At 42.5% G+C, this 21,379-nt stretch overlaps 1 protein-coding gene across 1 annotated transcript; it reads left to right on the top strand.

Annotated features, from left to right (window-relative positions):
* Positions 1 to 9,234: 9,234 nt before the first annotated feature.
* On the top strand, positions 9,235 to 21,379 carry onecut3b (one cut homeobox 3b; the record flags this gene model as incomplete). Its single annotated transcript, XM_082512459.1, has 2 exons — positions 9,235 to 10,306; positions 20,316 to 21,379. The coding sequence occupies 2 exons, from the start codon at positions 9,235 to 9,237 to the stop codon at positions 20,690 to 20,692; spliced, it is 1,449 nt and encodes a 482-aa protein (XP_082368585.1). The 3' UTR covers positions 20,693 to 21,379.

Below are 21,379 nucleotides of genomic sequence, written 5' to 3'. Positions count from 1 at the left end.
ATTACATATAACATTTTCTATGTGATTTTGTTACAGAAGAACAATGTATTTGAATTTAATGGATTTTAGTATAATGAAAATGATGCGATTGGTACACCATGAATATTTCCTTGAATTGTATTAATTTATATATTTCCTTCCCTATTGATTTCTATATAGTCCAGTTACATTTTATTCAAAATTTTTACTTCATGAGGAAAGAATCTTTTTTTGCGTATGTAAATGCTGTGTCCAATACAAAATACCAGTTATGTAAACTGGAATAATTTATTTAAAATATGAAGGATTTAAGCATTGAAAAAACTGACCTCACTTATTACTTAGGGTTTAGTAACAAGGGGCAATTCACTTGTTCTAAAGCTAAAGTTCAGGCTCCTTGTAAAGGGTCGCAACGTTAATCTTACCAGACTTTGGATGACTTAGATGACTTATTGGGGAAGAAAGAAGTTCTTGTGTACACATTTGATTAATTTGTCTATTTACTCCCCTTGAGTTTCAAACACACATTTGAATGAGGGAAATGAGTGAAGCGGTTAAACCGCTGACAAATCAAAGACATGAGAGCCGTGACATCAGAAAAGAACCCAGGTTAACAAATTTCCATAGGTACCAGAGCAGAGGTATAAAATGTATTTTATGTACACAACAATAAAACGGAAAACCCCTCAAATTTAAGTTAGTAACAAATCAGGTACCATCACATCCCCATCTTCCAATCCACATGCTGGCCACACCTTACCATTCTTTAGGCAGTGCTGTTGCCATGACAGTGCCTCTCTGGCCAGTCTATGGCGATGCCCTCTGACCCCTGGAGTGTTGACCTTTGGCCTGAGGGTCATCAAATAGGGTCAGGGGGTCAGCTCTTGCTAGAGGACAGTGAAAGCTCTTCACTGATTGGCTATGATTTGCCCTTTCCTTACCTTCATCTGGGTAACTGGCATATTGACCAAGTGGTCCTCTGCTTATTGTTAGCAGCTTTATCCAGTTTGCACAGAGTAGTGTGCAAGTGTGACACATATTTATGTGCCTGGCTTTTATTTTATACTTTGTGTATGTAAGCCTGAAAAAGTCATTGTTTTACCTCTCGCCTCCACCCATCACGCTTTCTTGAAGACCGAGTATGAGAAACACCTGATTAACTGCTGCACTTCTGCAGCCACCACTTACAGACTTAAGCTGCTGGGTAGCAACAGGGAAAGCCCTCATTTAGTAAGGAGCAGTTCAGCTTGGTCTCGTCTCTCTTTTCCTCTCCCTCCTGATGATCTATACCTTCTAAGCCCATCACTTGTCAATATCTTCACATTAATTTGAGAGAGACACTGTGTGGGGGCAGGGCAGTCTTAGAGGGCAGCGTACACGTTTGTGTGTGTGTGTGTGTGTGTGTGTGTGTGTGTGTGTGTGTGGGGGGGGGGGGGGGGGGTACACAGAGGAGACAAGGACACAGGAAGGAGAGAGCGAGAGAAAGAGAGGCAGGGGAAGTAAAACGGGAAAAAATAGGGCAAATGGAAGCTGGAAAAAGGATGAGAGAGAGAAGAGTGTGCATGAGAAAGAGGGAACTGGGCAAAGAGGCTATGTATTCCTCATCACTCTTACACGTGGCTTCCCTCAAATATCAACAGCCCCCTCCGTTTGTCCAAATGAGCCCTGCAGTCAGCAGGGTCCGTAATGATAATGGCTGTTTGAGAACTGAGGCCTAGCGCGAGGAGAATCCATTATTGTCTGTCTGCCATCAGAACTCCAAGCCTCTGCAAAGAGAAAGTGTTTTACAACTGAGAGCCATGATGAGAAAAGAGCTGTTGTTTTTTTCTTTCCGTGCACACACGTCATGCACACACACCAAATCCTGACAACAATCTCGGACCCTTTAACCCATCATGAAAGACTTCCGGTGGATAATAAAAAATAATGGCTTATTCAATAACCATTCAGTCCTCCGCTGCCGTCCTTTATACTCTGATTTTTCCAAGTACTCAGAGACTCTTCACCTCTGACCCCATCCTGTAGGGCTGGACCACACCAGGGAGCAACAAACCTTGTAACACCGTGACCCCTTTCTTGGTGACACACATACATGATACATGACACATACACGGTGGCTGTAGCTCAGGAGGTAGTTGGTGGTTCGATCCCTGGCTGCTCCAGTCTGCATGCCAAAGTATCCTTGGGCAAGATACTGAACCCCAAGTGATGTGAATGTTAGATCTAATTGAGGGAAGGGAATAAATCATGTTTTGCCTAAAAAGAGTAGAAAATAAGATATAGAAGAACCAGTCCATTTACTTGAGCGTAAAAAACAGGGATGCAGTATCATCCTTCACTGTCAAATGGGTTCATTAGCCCGGTCCTAATAGTTTTTGAAAAATAAATTTCTCTCTGTGTTCATTTTTTAAGACTAATTAACGCTGTTCTTGGCTCAAAGGGGACGCCCAAGAGACCGTTTCTCAGCACCTCTCATTATTTTAACAAGACCTCATTTCATTTATCTCCCCAAAGCTACAAACAAGACACACACCGATAAAACACACATTCATTTTTACATAATTTTGCAACTCAAAACTCACTGCTCACTTTAAAGAAAAATCTGAGCGCAAACAGCCCACTCTGTTTCTGCACTGCTTTCGGTCGCATTCAAATTTGTCACCCATTTCTAACAGACTTATTGCAGAACATTTGAAAAGGTTTTAGGGTGGGTATCGAGTGCTCCGTGCTCCAGTGAATATTTCAGCCTTGAGGAATTCTTTGAAGTAATGGTCTGCTAAGTAACTTTTCTGCACTGAGCTCAATAGTTCCTCCACACTACTTACAGAAATGATTTTTCCTTTCCACGCAGGCTTTGTTGAAAAACGGTCTGTAGCACGCTTATTTGAAACCGAGAAATATTTGCAACATTGGGGCAAAGCAGGTGCACGTGTGTGTGTGTGTATGTATGTGTGTGTGTATGTGCAGCAGGGGGGGATTTTCACATTTTCCAGCTCTCCTGCAGTCTAATGGGTTATTTGTCATCAGCGGAGTAAAGGATTTTTAAAAGTCAAGCCAGGGCTGACTCCCTCCCTATCCTTTCTCTCACCCTCCCTCTCTTTCCCACTACCCCCCTGACACTTGCAATGGGCGATCGATAGGTTATTGATCAACTCTCTCTATCGCCAACCCACCAGACTAATCACCTTAACACCAGCCCAACTCCCCCCCCCAACCCCCCAACTTCTCTTCGCCGTCTTTCCTGTTGCTCTGTGTTTGTGTTGCCCTGTGTCACACTCACTCTCACATTAAACTGTGCTTTTTCAACGTTTGGAGCTCGACATCGGCTTGATGAGTATGTTCCCATCAGAAGTACGCACACAGAACCTTGAATTTAGCCCAATAATAGAGCTACATCCTCGCATCTCCTTCTCTAGTTGCCAGTAATTGCCAGATATATTCCACCGGGCAGACGAAACAAGAAAATTTACCATCGAGGTAAACGCTCTTCATCTATCTTTCATTTCTTTCACTCTGCTCTCCGCTTCCATCGCTCTCTCTCTTTCTCCCTGTCTGTCTTTGTTCGAGGGGAAAATCGATGGAGTGTATGAAACCGGCATATTTCTTCGCCTCCTGCTGGAGGAGACCTGAGGGAAGCAGGCATGAAGGTGGCTCACAAAAGAGGTTTACATCCTCACTTTCCTGTTGTTTTGGTTATAGCCCAAATTTATAAAACAGGAAGTTCTTGGGTTAATCCTTTTGGTGCCTTTGGCAAAAAAATCGTGTGCATTTTCCATGTCATCTTCCCAGGCACAGACCGCACTCACTAGGTTCTGGCTGCAGAGATTGCAGAACCTTTAAAGTATTTTCCTTTCTAAGCATCAAGTCCCTTATTTGTTTCACCATGTATTAAAATCAGCACACCTAATCCGTAGAAAGCTCCACAAACACACAATTAAAAAAACACAAACACCTGATTTCCATGTCATGTGTTGCGTCTTGTTCTGTTTCATTGGTTTCAGGACAAACAAAGTCTGCCGAGGTCAGGAATGTTTTATTTATTTCTCTTCTTGGTGGAGCTCTTTGATTTGGGAGAAACAAATGAGGTCCAATCCGCCCCTTTTGGGCGCCACAAGGTTTTTCCAGTGGCACGTTTGCCTAACAAGCTGTTGCTTCACTTCTGTGTGGTGAAGATAAGACTTTTCCCCAAAAGCCTCTAATGGCAGATGAAAAACTGATCAAATCCCTGGAGGAGAGCTGAGGTGACCTTTGACCTCTGGATATAAAGCGGTTGAAGATGTCGCTCTCATTATATTCGTGGATTAAAAATGACAAGTGTGGTCTCTCCTAGCATTTGTGATCCATTAGGAAGATTACATTATTTACAATAAAGAGACATTTCAAATACTTTTGCATCACTTCTGAGCTGTGAAAACACACATTTGTTCTCAGTGTTTTTCTTAAAGGCTGCAACAAACTGCAGCAGCAGGCGTTCTCACACACACACACACACACACACACACACACACACACACACACACACACACACACACACACACAGCCCTCACAGGAGAATTGATTGACTATTCTATCTCAATCTCAATACATCTCTCCTTCTGTTACTTAGCAACCGGTGCCTGTGAGGATATGGATGCTAGAGAAGTTGTACTCCTGTGCATTTTCACTTGATAAAGAAATGTGATTGATGAAAATGTCGCCATTACTGTGTTGGGAAATTCTGAAAAAAAGAGAGTTAGAAATAAAAGAGAAAGTGGGGTCTCAGGATCTCAAGCAGGGAGTTTATCCTTGATTTAAAATATAGAGTTAAAATATGTATTCTGTATTTCAGTATTAAAATTAATTTTCTTTAACCATTAAGATCCTTCACAGTCCTTAACAGCACCAAAACATGCAAAAGCAAACATGCACTTTAAGTCTTATGTTTGTTTGTTTTTTTAATTGTTTTACAAACACTACAGAAGTATGAGGATCTTATATTTAAATGATTCCATTTTTTTCTCTGTCGTATTGCATTTAAAAAAAGGCCAACATATTTCTATAGTGAGGCTACAGAGTTTCAGTCTTTAGGCTTTATTGTTCCCTCACCCAAAGACGAATTAAATTAATTTATCTATAGACAGAAGCAGGCTTTAGAAAATATGCAGACTACAGCAATATAACTGTTACAGGCAAAACCCAGACGCCGCTTAATGAATCTATAAAGTGTTTCATATCAGGTTTAAACCAGAACACTGGAGATTACATTTATTTTCCTCACTCCAAACAAGGTTTTCAACATCATGCTAATTTCACAATGTCTCACATGTTGTAAGAAAAACTGAGAGAGGTTTCTTCTGATAGCAAAGAAAGTTAAAAAAATTTATCAAAGCATTTCTCATTATGTGAATTTTAAAAAGATATACTGTGACACTGACTGACTCAATATTTGAAAATTAAAACGCATTTACTTAAAAAGTAACAAAGAATTAAATGATAAATTTAAATGTTTATATATATCATTTAATCCTTCGTTATATACACTCTTTCATGCACTCTTTTACTTTATTGCTCCCCAACTGTGAGTGTGAAATGTCTGTGCTGGATTTATCCAACAGGATGCTGCACGTTCACCAGTTCCTGACAACACACCAGCTAAAAAACGCTGAAAACCTCGTTTCAAATTTGTATATTTTTTTGTAAACTTTCGTGTTTCTGCCTCACGTGGACGGCTTAGATTTTTGGCTGTGGATTGCATATCTCACAGAAACAAAATTACAATCAATAAGTATAGATTTGCACAGAATGCAGTTAATTTAACATGTTTTGATAACCATACAGCAAAGTTTCTGAAGCCATTATTGTGTTTGCCAATAAATAGGCTGCGGGGTAACCAATGATGCGCCTGAGGACATTTTTGGTTTTGCTAGTCAGTCTTTCTTTGATAAATATCTGCACTGTGTATTATTATAACCATGTATTTTTTTTCTGCTGATGAACTGTAGAAAGCAGATTCTTTTCATCCAGAAGCTACATATGAAACATTTAATTTGGTTCTAATCATTTCCTGTGTTGTGCTACATTTATTACTGCTCTGTTATAATGGGTTCCCTGTATATGTAACAGGAACCGCGACTTTTCTCAGATCCACACTGCGTTTATCAAAACTGCACTGAATACAATATACCTGGCTGAAAAATCCAGGAATATACAGCTACAACATCCTACACACACACACACACACACACACACACACACACACACACACACACACACACACACACACTGACAATCATCCAACACTGGCAATCACACACGCGCGCGTAAAAGTGTGGTGTAATGTGTTGCGATCGTTTAGCTCCGGCTTGGTACCACATACCGACAACGAATGAAACAATAAAAACGGAATAAAAACTCTTGCTTGTGGACCTCGTCAATGCAAGAATCCAAATTAAAGGCCAAGGCGGATATTATTATTAACCGCGCTGAATTTATGTTTTATGTTTTTTTTTTTTTTTGCTGTTGTCTTGAACAGAAAACAAACAGCTGACATTTATTTTTCAGCATTTTTCTGTTGTCAAACATTCACACGCTACAGGTCACCGCTGAAACGATCTCAAACAAATGCCTCAGTGTTTAGGAAACAGCACCGATGGAGGCTGAAATGATCGATGATCGATATATAGAGCGATGAGATCAATATCATCTTGGGGGGGGGGGGGGCCTTAACCACGGAGCTTTATGGAATCCAGAAAGACTCGTTGGAATGGAAGATTTAATTTTAATTAAAAAAAGTCCTTCTATATTATAGTTATATCTAAAAAAGTATTATTTGCCAATAGCAATCAGTATTATTGATTGATAAAAATACATCTGCAAATATAAATAAAAAAAACAAACAAAAAAAACAAACAAAACAAAACAAAAAAACAGCTTAGCCACAGAGGGCAAAGCACACCTCTGCTAATAAAACAAGTGTGTGTGTGTGTGTGTGTGTCCGCTTTTCTTATCACATATAAGTATTTTACTTTCGAACAGTTCCAAGGTGTGAAATATTTACAATATAGCCCACAATTCCTATTTTTAGGCCTGTAAATAAAGCTCCACGTTGAATAAAAAATAATCGAAAAACAAGCAAAGTTCAGCATGCAGTCACAAAAAATATAAATTTTCATCATAAATGTCTTCAGAAATGGTTATAAGGTAAAATAATAATAATAATAATATTTATTTATTTTTAAAATTCTGTATCTTGCCTAATTTGGTACTTTGGCTGACTTCATTCACACTACCTTTAAAAAAAATCTATTTTATGTTCTGTAATAAATTAACCGCAGTACAGATGGATGAGGCCTAAAACTGCTGATGTCTTTCTCACGTCTTTCTTTCGTGGGTTTGTGGTTTCTTCACTTCTCTCTGTCTAAAATAAAACAAAACAAATACATAAAATATTATAATACAAACACGTTGGCCTCGAAAAACTATAAATGAATAAATAAATAAATAAATAAACAAAAATCTGGCACAAGATTAAAACTGAAATTTTTGGTTTTGCTAGTCAGTCTTTCTTTGATAAATATCTGCACTGTGTATTATTATAACCATGTATTTTTTTCTGCTGATGAACTGTAGAAAGCAGATTCTTTTCATCCAGAAGCTACATATGAAACATTTAATTTGGTTCTAATCATTTCCTGTGTTGTGCTACATTTATTACTGCTCTGTTATAATGGGTTCCCTGTATATGTAACAGGAACCGCGACTTTTCTCAGATCCACACTGCGTTTATCAAAACTGCACTGAATACAATATACCTGGCTGAAAAATCCAGGAATATACAGCTACAACATCCTACACACACACACACACACACACACACACACACACACACACACACACACACACACACACACACACACACACACACACACACAGACGGGCAGCATCTGCATATCGGTCGGAGCTGAATGAAGCGGATGGTATAAACATCAGTCACCGGCACCGAGAAACTGTCCGAGTGTCCAATTAGGGACAAATAATAATAAATATATGTCTGCAAAGATGAGTGTACAATTCTTCTTCTCCTTCTCCTTCTTGTTCTTGTTCTTATTCTTATTATTATGTTCAATAAAGACATTACAGCTTCACTTTCAATTGCTTCAAATCACTAATTTCATATAAAATTAAGACGCGATCAAAAGTCAAGAAGCTGTGCTCTGATCGGTTCTGTAAATTTATTTACCTGTTAAAATGTTCCCGTCATTTACCTAAACTGTCATTTATTTATTTAATTTTTAATTTGTAAAATCTTGACGAACGATTTGGGAATAAAAATAATCTCGTCATTTTGCGCATCCGTCACTGAGGTGAAAATCCCAATTTGCTGAACTTTGGTGAACAAACGAGCAAGCTCTTCTCTTATTGGTCTGCAACGTTGCGATCCTAACTTTGTGACCTCCTTCACTCGCCCCCTCCACCACCCTAACCGGCCTGTGCCACGTCATTAATCTCTGTCAATCAATACTTCGATCAGGTTTATCACTAAGCGCATAAATGCAAAACCATACAGTCCGTGGGAAAACAAAGTTTATCTGTTAGGAACTCCCGCGTCCATAAACAGATACCAACTGTATTTTACACAAATTTCGTGTCACTGGACCTCACCTGTCCTGACTGTCTGCCACGCGCACACAGGTGAAGGCGCACATGCACGCGCTATCAAATGACAAAGGTTGTTCTGCTCTATGGGGGATTTTTAAATCTTCTGCAAACTATAATCATGCAGACTCAGATAAAACTCGGATATTTTGTTTTTTTGTTTTCAAATTTTTTTGTATTTAGACTCGTTGTGTTTTAAACTCGGACAGGTAGACCGCGAGGAGGACTCTGCTCGTGTCCGCCCAATATTTGAAATACACAGATGCGCGCTCCCAGCTCTCTGGTACGAGGCTCAGCCTGCTCTTAGTGGAAGCGCTGTTGGACCAGAGATGAGATACAGCCCTGGAGAGCTCCTAGCCACATGAACGCCACGACGCCGCTGAGGCGCTCGGTCCCGTGTCTGCTTCAGACAGAACAGAACTCGTCCTCGCCTCACCGGACTGGTCGGATAATTGTTATCAATGGATTGGCATTCTAACGGGTTGGTATTTTTATTGCTCCGGTAGGGCTAGAGGGTAAGAAAGCGTGCGTGTGTTTGAGTGAGAGTGAGAGAGCGGTGAGAGGGAGAGACAGGGGGAGACGGTGGGAGGGTGGGACAAGGGAACATATATGCTTTCAGCCATGGAGCTCACCATGGAGAACCTTCACAGCGTCTCGTCACACTCCCAGGCGGGAGACCTCATGAACTCTCCGCATGCTCGGCCATCGCCGTCCCCCAGCTCTACTCCCCGGAATCTGGTCTCGCACGCGCGGTCGGCCATGGTCTCCGGCATGCCCTCGCTTCTGGAGGGGTCTGGGGGAGACTACCGGACAGACCCGTCCGCGTTGTCCGGACACCTGCACCCGTCCATCAGCATGTGCGAAACCGGGATGAGCCTTAGCAACACATACACAACTCTAACCCCCCTGCAGCATCTACCTCCGATATCCACAGTGGCGGACAAGTTTCACCACCCGCATTCACACCACCATGCTGCCGCCCACCAACGACTCTCGGCCGGGAACGTGAGTGGGAGCTTCACACTGATGCGGGACGACCACCGTGGTCTTACCTCCATGGGCAATCTGTACAGTCACTACTCTAAAGAAATGTCCGTGTCCGGTATGGGCCACGGCTCGCTGTCCCCGCTTTCCAGCGGGCTGGGCTCTCTGCACAACTCCCAGCAGCCGCTCTCAGCCTACGGGCCCAGCGCGCACCTCCCCGCCGACCCCAAGATGCTTTCTCCGGTGTCAGGCTTCGAGACCCACGCATCCATGCTGTCCCGAAGTGACCAAGAGCATCTGGCCAGGAGTTTAGGGGGACATGGCCACGGCATGATCTCCAACATCAGCGGCATGCATCATCACCCGCACGGTCACCTTCACTCGCAAGCAAACGGTGCAGTAATGCTGGGGGACCGGGAGAGACACGGCCATGGACCCAGCCAAGGAGTATCAGGGTCAGGCATTCAGGCCGAGGAGATCAACACTAAGGAGGTGGCACAGAGAATAACAGCAGAGTTGAAGCGCTACTCCATCCCGCAGGCCATATTCGCCCAGAGGATCTTAAGCCGGTCGCAGGGCACCCTCTCAGACCTGCTACGGAACCCCAAACCTTGGAGTAAGCTCAAGTCAGGACGGGAGACCTTCAGAAGGATGTGGAAGTGGCTGCAGGAGCCCGAGTTTCAGCGGATGTCTGCTCTCAGGCTAGCAGGTAATATACAATCCCTTCAGCATTATTGCTTCACATAAAAAGCGTTCAGTCTTCCACCGTCGCCTCTCAAATAAAATAGAAGGATTCAGCACCACGGACAGTTCAGCCAGCAAAGGTGCGCAGAGGCACAGCAGCTTCATCAACGTAATTAGCCATACCCGCAATTCCTTCAACCGGAAGCGAATATGATTTGTGTAAAGACAGCGAACAAATCTATTTGTGTTTCCCTCGGATCTCTAGGAATAGTTACAGTGGGATGCAAAAGTTTGGGCAACCTTGTTAATCGCCGTTATTTTCCTGTATAAATCGTTGGTTGTTACAATAAAAAATGTCAGTTAAAAATATCATATAGGAGACACACACAGTGTTATTTGAGAAGTGAAATGAAGTTTATTGGATTTACAGAAAGTGTGCAATAATTGTTTAAATAAAATCAGGCAAGTGCATAAATTTGGGCACCACAAAAAAAGAAATGAAATCAATATTTAGTAGATCCGCCTTTTGCAGAAATTACAGCCTCTAAACGCTTCCTGTAGGTTCCAATGAGAGTCTGGATTGTGGTTGAAGGTATTTTGGACCATTCCTCTTTACAAAACATCTCTAGTTCATTCAGGTTTGATGGCTTCCGAGCATGGACAGCTCTCTTTAACTCACACCACAGATTTCAATAATATTCAGGTCTGGGGACTGAGATGGTCATTCCAGAACGTTGTACTTGTTCCTCTGCATGAATGCCTTAGTGGATTTTGAGCAGTGTTTCGGGCCGTTGTCTTGTTGAAAGATCCAGCACGGCGCAGCTTCAGCTTTGTCACTGATTCCTGGACATTGAGTGGAATCCATGTGTCCCTCAACTTTGACAAGATTCCCAGTCCCTGCACTGGCCACACAGCCCCACAGCATGATGGAACCACCATATTTTACTGTAGGTAGCAGGTGTTTTTCTTGGAATGCTGTGTTCTTTTTCCTCCATGCATAACGCCCCTTGTTATGCCCAAATAACTCAATTTTAGTTTCATCAGTCCACAGCACCTTATTCCAGAATGAAGCTGGCTTGTCCAAATGTGTTTTAGCAAACCTCAAGCAGCTCTGTTTGTGCTGTGGGCGGAGAAAAGGCTTCCTCTGCATCACTCTCGCATACAGCATCTCCTTGTGTAAAGTGCACCGAATGGTTGAACAGTGACTCCATCTGCTGCAAGATGATGTTGTAGGTCTTTGGTGCTGGTCTGTGGGTTGACTCTGACTCTTCTCACCATTCGTCGCTTCTGTCTGTCTGAGATTTTTGTTCGTCTGCCACTTCGAGCCTTAACTTGAACTGAGCCTGTGGTCTTCCATTTTCTCAATATGTTCCTAACTGTGGAAACAGACAGCTTAAATCTCTGAGACAGCTTTCTGTATCCTTCCCCTAAACAATGATTGTGAACAATCTTTGACTTCAGGTCATTTGAGAGTTGTTTTGAGACCCCCATGTTGCTACTCTTCAGAGAAATTTAAAAGAGGAGGGAAACTTACAATTGACCCCCTTAAATACTCTTTCTCATTATTGGATTCACCTGTGTATGTAGGTCAGGGGTCACTGAGCTTACCGAGCCAATTTGAGTTCCAATAATTAGTTCTAAAGGTTTTGGAATCAATAAAATGACAACAGTGCCCAAATTTATGCACCTGCCTGATTTTGTTTAAACAATTATTGCACACTTTCTGTAAATCCAATAAACTTCATTTCACTTCTCAAATATCACTGTGTGTGTCTCCTATATGATATTTTTAACTGACATTTTTTATTGTAACAACCAACGATTTATACAGGAAAATAATGACTATTAACAAGGTTACCCAAACCTTTGCATCCCACTATATCGCCTGATAGCGACTACTTGGAGCACATTTGCGTCCACCACACTTGCTGTTGTAAACTAAATTTGCAGGCCTGTAGTTTTTGATCTACACACAGCAAATCGCAATTGATTCACAATAAAACCTCGAAATAGTTGTCCTCCCAAGACGCCTGTTTTACGAGCTTGTGTTTGTGCGTGCGCACGCGCGCGCGCTTCGGTGGGGCCAACCAGTTGCGCGCGAGAATAGCGGGGTGACCCCAGGCTGCCTGATCAATACGCCAGTTCCCACTCTCCCTTTTAAATGTGGCACACCGATCGATGCCCGTATCGGAGCTGAAAGACGCAATGACCGCAAGATCTCTCCCGCTTTTCATTTAGTGCCATGTAGCACGAGCTTTACATTTAGAACAGGGGCAGGTATGATACAGGGTTCGCTTTTAAAAAAAATTTAACTCAGGACAGCAAAATGAAACTGTGATTTTCAGTGTTTTAAAACTTCAAACTTTGAATCACTAACACTCCAACCCGGTGTCCATTCAGAAAATTAAACATGTAGACCTAAATATTTATTTTAAAAAATGAAATATGTGAAAAATACTACTGCAGCCCATAGATGTGATCACCAGATCTATTTCAAAGCAACCTTGAGCTGCACAAACTGTTCTGATGAAATATTGATTGTAAACTGGGGCGGGGATTGATAACGTGGACAAGTACAAACAAGAAAATGTAGAGAATATAGAGTTTGTGAAGCTGAAAGCCACAAAAACTAACAAAACAAATAGGAAATGTTTCCCTTTCCCCCCTTTAAAATGACATATTTGTTATGAGATGGTGCTACTGAAAGGAATAGCTGTCCAAACCAATAAGATTTCACTGTATCAGTGAAATGCCAAGATAATGCAATCCAATAAGGAAAAATGGGCACAATAGATAGATAGATAGATAGATAGATAGATAGATAGATAGATAGATAGATAGATAGATAGATAGATAGATAGATAGATAGATAGATAGATAGATAGATAGATAGATAGATAGATAGATAGATAGATAGATAGATAGATAGATAGATAGATAGATGAGGATTAGAAGCTGAGGCTTTGAGTGTCATTAATAGTGTTGCTCTGTCCTTTCAGTGTTTGCCTGGCTTTGCACATAGGAGATCAATAAGGCCGTTTCCCCTTCCCAACCCCCTTCTCTCCCACTCCCTGGTGCTCTCCTTCTGTGTTTCTCTCTCTCCTCTCTTCTTCTCTGCAGCACATGACAATAATATCACTAATCTTTCAGTGGTTAACCTGGCAACAGGCAGACGGGCAGGTTGTTTGGCTCGAGGAGCTCGGCGCCACAGAACAAAACAAAACAAAAAACAAAACGCTCAGTGGAGGAAAGGATAAATGAGAGCTAGTCAAACAATGCACTGAGCCATTTTCTATCATCTTACCTCTTACCAGAGCCATCTCTTAATGCCCATCAAACTTACTCGTGCCATGAGAGATTAATGTCGGTATTCTGTTTCTCATATTTTCTGAGGAATCCAAATGGGAAAAACTGGAATGGACAAAACTTCAGTCAACTTGGTTTAAGTGCAGAAGCAAGAAAAGCAAAACTGACATGTGGAAAAAAGGGCTGCAGGAGCTGGGAGATGCCATTGATTGAGTAAGGGCAGGCAGGTTTGGGCTTTGTGTGAACAGCCAGATAGAGGCAGGGTAGTGAAAGGATCAATACCGACCTTAATAATTGATAAGTTTAAGAGAGACGGAGGCGAGATGGGGAAGAAAGAGAGAGGCAGACAGCGGTTGTGTTAGCACTTGTAACAGCATCTTCTAGGTAAGCAAAGTCAAATCTGTGGTTAACAGCTGAGGACCACACAGCAGTCTTCCTGCCTAAACCCCACAGCACAGGGTGTGTAAGTGGTTTTCAAAAATGCTGTTTACACCCTAAACATCCTGTGAAACATCAATAGCACAGTTCTGACACCAACAAGGATGCTGTAGACTCCCACTGCTGAGAACTCGAATCAGATATTTATGAAGCTAGAAAAGAAACACGACTGTAGATTTGTAACAAGTGAAATCAGGGCTTGAAGGCTGATATCTAAAGACAAACACAAAGAGATCACAGCCTAGGAGGGTCTTACAGTAGACAAAGGGCACCAGAGCATCCAGCTGCCTGCCGAGACAGAGTAAGTGCTTTCTGTTTAAGTCAGCGAATCCTCAAAGCAATCCAAGGTTGTGATGTCATTTGATTTTAAAGGTTGCTATGCTTTATGGGGTTTGTAATGCATCTTTATGGAAGGCCTGCAAGCACATTTCATTGAGTGCGTGTGCACACATGCATGCGCGTATGTCTGTGCAAATGCTTCCACATGCACACGTGTGTGTGTGTAAGACTGGGTTATAGAGTGCGTCTGCACTATACATTGTTCAGGTTTATCTGACTCGCTCTGAATCGGTATTGATTTCCTCTCTTCTGCTCTCTTCGGCTCTCTCATATTCTCTCTCTCTCTCTCTCCTTCCCTCTATGCCTCCCCCCTTCCTTCTCTTCTGGCTCTGTACCAGCAGAGCAGAGCAGAGTCTTTGCCTCCCAGCCTTAATTCATCCCTGCTCTCTCTGTAACAGACAGAACTCATTTTGAATAGCCATTCCTGGCACAGTGGTGTCAAATATTTTGACACACTGTATGACTGCAGCTTAATGTGCTGCGACTTAGATTGGCAATACAGTACAACACAAAAAGAAGCTCTATATAGCTTCATAAACATTTAAAACAACCTCTAGCCAAATATTTTAATTCGCATACAAGTAATAAAAATGAGCTGGTTGCAGAATACATAGAAAAAAGATGTGTGGTAATAAGAAGGTGATGCATTTTGTTTAAGAACTGATGCCCATAAGGAGGATATGTGGTTGAAATATATCAAATTTACCTTCTTTAGAGTAGAAATCAGGACTTGTGTTAAATAATAAACACATAAATAAACATCTGTTAGTAGTTTCTTAATTATCCATTTGCAGCACCTTGTTTTGTTAAATCTTATGTTGCTCATGGCAGTTTGTAAAAGGCCTGGTGGTGCTGAAAGGACAGCTCCTTCTAATCCCTCACAGCAGCATTTCGGTGTTAAAGGTGCAAACACCCAACCAATAAAACTGCATTAGTCAGGACTGAATTACAGCTTTTCAGCTCCGACCTTTTAATCTTTTTAAGCTCTTTCTTAAAAGTTATCACAAATTAAACTGACTTGACTTTAGAGTCCCTGCAGATGTTCTGTGTGTCAGAGAGCGTTTGTCTCGGAGATATGTGTAAGCCAGAACTCATTTTATCGTTATCTAGAATTTCCCTTTAATTTGAGCAGAAAATTTGTTCATTAAGCCAAACGGCCGGGAAGAGAAATAGTCCTTGTTTATAGGGACCAGATAATAATATCATTCATAAGTTACAGTACACGAGGTATTTTTAAGTGCTTGAAAAATATTTTTTGGTTAGTTTGTGTTTGTGTGTTTGTGTTCGATATTATTGCATGTTTGTTACAGACGGGACACTGCTTACTAAATCAGAGGCACGTTGTGCAGTTTTTTTTCTTTGTTTTTATTACATCAAAGGCTGAGATTATATTAAACTTTCGCGATAATAACTTAAAAAAAACACACACAGGAAAAAAGAAACAGAGAGATCACTTTGAAGGCCCAATATTTAAAGCTTGAATATAAAGTTTACAAATGAATCAGTCATCATCGAAGAAATAAAGTTCTACTAGATTAAACAACGGCTTGATTGTAAGTCTTTCTAAGTGTTTCGGGAACATTTCCCAGCGGCTTCTTTGTAGCTTAGTTTACAAAGATTTATTCGTTTTGTTCTCCTTTATTCGCCGTGTTCAGGGTCTCAAAAAACTGTCGAAATATTTGATTGAGGCTTGTGCTCCGTGGAGAGAATGCTGCGTTTAGTTTTTACGTTTTTAAAATAAAAACACAAATCTTAGAAAAACGAAGAGGCGCAAAACTTGGTTTACAGGGCTTACATGACTTTTATGGACTACGAGACAGGATCTAATACTCTGTAAAGCTGCCGATCACTAGTCTCAACAGGACAACACGGGCTTTAGTTGAGAAATAAACGACAGCTTTCAAATAAGCCAATCCTAATCAATCGAGGGTAGCCCGTTTTAAAGGACGAAGAGGCGGTTTGGTTTCAGCCTTGCGCAGTGTTGTGGTGGGAGCAGGGGTCATTCGGGCGCTTTACTTCCCTGCAATGCAATGAATAGGCCTATAGGTTGATCAATATAATCAATAACCGTACATCTGAGGAGGTGTGACAGAGAGTGATTGACACCAAACTGTTTCTCGCCTGCAGTAGTCCGTCCAGGGCGGGAGAGGGCCCGTCTCACCGCACACAAAGCCCGATCTCATCCGTCCGTCCAGGCGTCGACTAGCAGCAGCACGGTGCGGTTAGTTCACCGTCTGCCCCTCACGCCCCACCTGCACACACACACACACACACACACACACACACACACACACACACACACACACACACACACACACACACACAGAGGTAAGACACATAATACTCTCCTGTAACATTAAACGAGTTGCCTTGTGCATTTTCATTTTCCCAAATCAAAGGAAACACAGGCCAGAGATGATCTTTTAATTGTAACTCACGTCCACTTATTGGCTTTCATCTCTCGAGGCTTGAGGACATAAAGCTGATGAGATCGAAGGATCTCATGTTTCCTCCTGTACACTAAACATTTCAATGCACACCAGCTAGAGAGTCTTCACACGAAAACTCTATTCGTTTCCTGGTATAAACAAACAAACAAACAAACAAACAAACAAACAAACAAACAAAACAAAACAACACCAAATATCTCTAATCGACTGCTTTCACACACGACTACCTAAAATGTGTTTTACCTCTTGTTGTTTCCAATTGACCTTTACTGTGCAGAGTTTTTGGCAAAAAAAGTTTCCAGATGCATGCCTTAAATCTCATTTTAACACAGGATCAGGAACTACGGGAGCCAGTCACGAGTGGTGTGCGTGACAGGTGTGGGACCTCTAAAGTCAAGCAGTTAAAGTTTAGAAACAAAACAGAATGAGTGTATATCAGTCCAATCAATTTTAATCGGATAATTGGCGATTTATTTATGTTATTCTAAGCAGAGTGTTGAAACGTGTAGGTTCGCGCATGTGTGCACACTTACTGCCCACTTGCGCACATTCACACACACTGAAAGGGAAAGCAGAGACAGCAGCTACCGGCAGCCACAGTCATAAAGCCGAGGTGCTCTTAAACGAGGCACAAGTGCAGCTTAACACACCGAACGGCCAGCGAGTTCATCTCTGGATCAGTAAGCGGTTGAGATTAAACAAAGTGGCGGTTGCCCTGATACCTTTGGCACCGCTGACACCAGGGACATATGAAAGAGATGACATGCGCAACTGCCACTTGAGACTGCTTGTCTCTTCAGAAAAGCCCATTTAGTAATGAGACACACTAAAGATAACCAATAACAGTTTGGTTCTTGTCTCAAGAGAGGTCGCTTTAATGAGTAGCCCCCACTTTTCCTTCCCTGTGGTCCTGTGTTTCTTACCTCGGCGAGGGACGTTCAAGGAGTCTCATTTGAAATTGATTGATTATCTGAGATATGCACTGACCATTGCGGGCCCAGGCCTAGTGCTAACTCCTCGGCAGATGTGTTTTGCAGGCACTGCACACAGGCCTCTGTGCTGCAGAGCAGCATCTGAGCTGATGGAGGAGACCCAGAGTGGTGTTGGCATTGTAAAATGGCCGGTAGCACAAGTTGTTCGAAAACAGGCATTACATATTAAATTATCACTATATTAGCACTAGCATTCAGTCATTACATTAGGGAGTATTGAGTTTGGTTTGAGACAGCACTTAGAGAGCCTTCAGGAGATTCTGGCATGGCTGGGCCTGAACCAATTGAATAAACGTTCCATGAAATGGTTCTGAAGTGCGGATCAATCAATATGGGGGCTATCAATCCGGGGGCAAATTAAAACAATTGAGAAAAACAACAAGAGGAAAAGAGTTGAGGAAGTCGAGAGGAGGGATGGAGGATACAATGCAGGGACGAGCACATAACCTACATTCAGCTGAGGAAAAATATCTTGGTAATTGTGCTTTGCTTGCAGTAACAAAGCGTGAACAATGACCATTCGCACACGTGCACGCGCGCATGCATGCATACACATGTGCACATTTATATTGATCCCCACCTCACAGTCAAATCTGTTTACTGCTGTTGTCTAAACCTGCTGTAAAGTCATCAATCATTTGCATACACCACCACCTCCACACTGCAGCCAGTCTTATTTATCTTCTGCCCCCACCCCCACCTTTCCTTCTTCTCATTCTTTCCCTGCACACACACACACACACACACACACACACACACACACACACACACACACACACACACACACACACACTGACAATCATCCAGCACTGGCACTGGTGTAGATATCAGTGATCATTCCTTGGCGCTTTTTAAGGTACATCCCCAAACTCAATCTCGCACACACTTTATATGGCCTAAAAACTATGTAATCAGTGACCTATCTGAGACCCCCCCCCCCCAATTCAAAAGCACCCAGACTGGATGACTGCCACATTTTCTTTGTTCTTCCAAAGATTAACAATTTCTTCTCATCTGTCTGTCACAAGGCGCGTTCGCGAGCTACAATCCCCAGCCCGAGCGCGCGTCCCCCCAATACACACACACACACGCGCGTGCGCACATACACACCACCGAGTTCTCGCGGATCGATAGGGATCGATCGGGTGGGGAAGGGAGCCCTGATTACTGGACCACGTGTTCGGGAGAAAACCGCGGAAAATCGATCATTGCAGCTTTTTAGGGCAGCAGAACAGAACAGACTCCCTCCAGTCTCCACAGCCAGAGCCGAGCCTACTGACGGTGCATCCAGGCACGGCAGACCGCTTCTTTGTCAGCATTTCACATCTCCACCAGTTTCAGCAAGGCACACACACATCCACGATCACACTACTCTATTCACCATAACCGCGTTATTTCTCGATTAGTCACAAATCAAGCCAAATTGTTTACATACATAAATACTTCAAATCCGCATGCAGGTGAGTTATAACTCAGGCCTGCACAGGTTTTAGACATATTTCCTCTCCTCCTCTCCTCGGAGCCTGACGGTTTATCTCATGTCACCACACATTTGAAATAAACGTCTAGAGATACTTCAATGAGCAAGATGTTTACTCCTCTGAGTCTTACTGTTCATGTTATGTTCTGCTGCAGCAGCAGGTAGTAACCAACGAGAATATGTAGTGTAGCATTCAGGAACAGTAAGAGATCTGAGTGCTCATTTTCAGTCCTGTTATTAATATAAATGGTGCAAGAAAAACCCCGCTTAATTAACCAAGTCTCAAATTTGACTTGAACAGGGAAAAACACGGCACAGCTTAAAGATAAGGCCGCTGTTAACAAGTTTCACCCTGGCTAAATTTGTGATTTAAATGGACAAAACTAGACCTGTTCGGAAATCAATCTCAACACTTAGAGCGTGTTTGGCAACCTAAATAGCAATAATATTGGATTTTAAATGCGGAACATTAGTTTGGAAATCTACAAAAACTCTGTCATTGATATCAGGATAACCCCACCTGAAACAGAAACATGTGAGGTTTAGATATTATTTTAATATAGTTTAATATCTTCTCACTCAGAAGGCAGCCCGTAGTATAGACTCAATCACATTTTAAACATTTAAATTCGATCTGCTCCTCTCCTTATGTCTTCCTGCTTCTCATTCTTTCTTTTGTAGCTTGCGCATGCTCCTGTTTCACACACACAGAGTAATCTGTTCCCATAATGTGCCCTTTTCAAATAGCCAATTAGGGATCGTGATACAGGCCTAAACACATTCCGCTTAAGCATCAGGACTTCATCATCACACTGAAACATGATCATAAATAACCACTTTTAAACTTTTTGGTTCTACACTCTGCTTTTTGTTGCTATTTTTTTTGGAAATTTTTGTTCCCTGAGTATTATGTTAAATGTATAAATTATCTGTATCATATGTATTTTGTGCTCCACTATATGTGACACATATATAACATGTTATTCTTCTCTCCCTTCCTCCCTTTATCCGTCTCCTTCTTCTCTCCAGCATGTAAACGCAAGGAGGAGGACCGAGGACGGGAGCGGAACCAGGTGCCAAAGAAGCAGCGACTGGTCTTCACCGACCTGCAGCGTCGCACCTTGGTAGCCATCTTCAGAGAGAACCGCCGGCCCTCCAAGGAGATGCAGCTCACCATCTCCCAGCAGCTGGGCCTGGAGCTCTCCACCGTCTCCAACTTCTTCATGAACTCACGCCGCCGATGTCCAGAGCGCTGGGACGCAGAGGATCACAGTCTCGGGGCGCACGGCCACGTGCACACATCCCACGGAAACAGCAGCAGCAACAACAACAACAACAACAACAATAACGGCGCCTCACCAATCCAACCCGGTACCTCCTCTGCTGTTTCCTTCTCCAAGGCCTGACGTCTGCAGGACGGATGTAGAGAGAATGGAGGGTTCCTTTCCGCTAAGACTCTCCGTCACTGCAGAGCTACCGAGCGCTGTGGCTTCAGACCACTCAACTGATCCATTTGTTCAGAGTACCGAGGACTCTGTGCAGATGGATCAGACCTTCTCGGTGTTATCTTTTGACCCGAATGCCACTCTTAGGGGCTAACATGCATTTTCAAAATGTGACTCTTGAAACCAAAGATCCAACAACCACATGTAGCCGTCAGGAAAAAAAAATCATCCTGAAAAACCAAAGAGCATCCATTTATACTAACCGCGCTGTGGGTGTGCGTGGAAACATGGAAAAGAGAGAAAGAGAGAGAGGGTTTTGCGTCAGGAAACAAGTAGCTTTAAAGACAGCCGGCCTGGAGAGGTCTTCACAAATAATCATGCAGCAGGTGTATCTGTAGGCCTGCGATCAGCTACACCCGCGTTTCAGTGCCACGCTGAGACTGATTGAGAGATGCGTTTATGTGTGACGTATATGTGAAACGATCTCCGCAGGTCGTCCGCTACCTGTGCGTAACGTTCACATCGCCCACAGTGGGGGTGTATTATTATTATTATGATTATTATTATGACTATTCCTCTGCAGCCACTCAGCCCGCTGCACGTCGGAGTAACAGCGCCATCTGCTGCCCAGTCTAACCACACGCCAAC

Source organism: Aulonocara stuartgranti (genome assembly GCF_965226115.1).
Source record: "Aulonocara stuartgranti genome assembly, chromosome: 18".
In the NCBI taxonomy this organism is placed as follows: Eukaryota; Metazoa; Chordata; class Actinopteri; order Cichliformes; family Cichlidae; genus Aulonocara; species Aulonocara stuartgranti.
The sequence above is the reverse complement of the archived record's forward strand: the minus strand, read 5'-3'. Positions and strand labels throughout refer to the sequence as shown.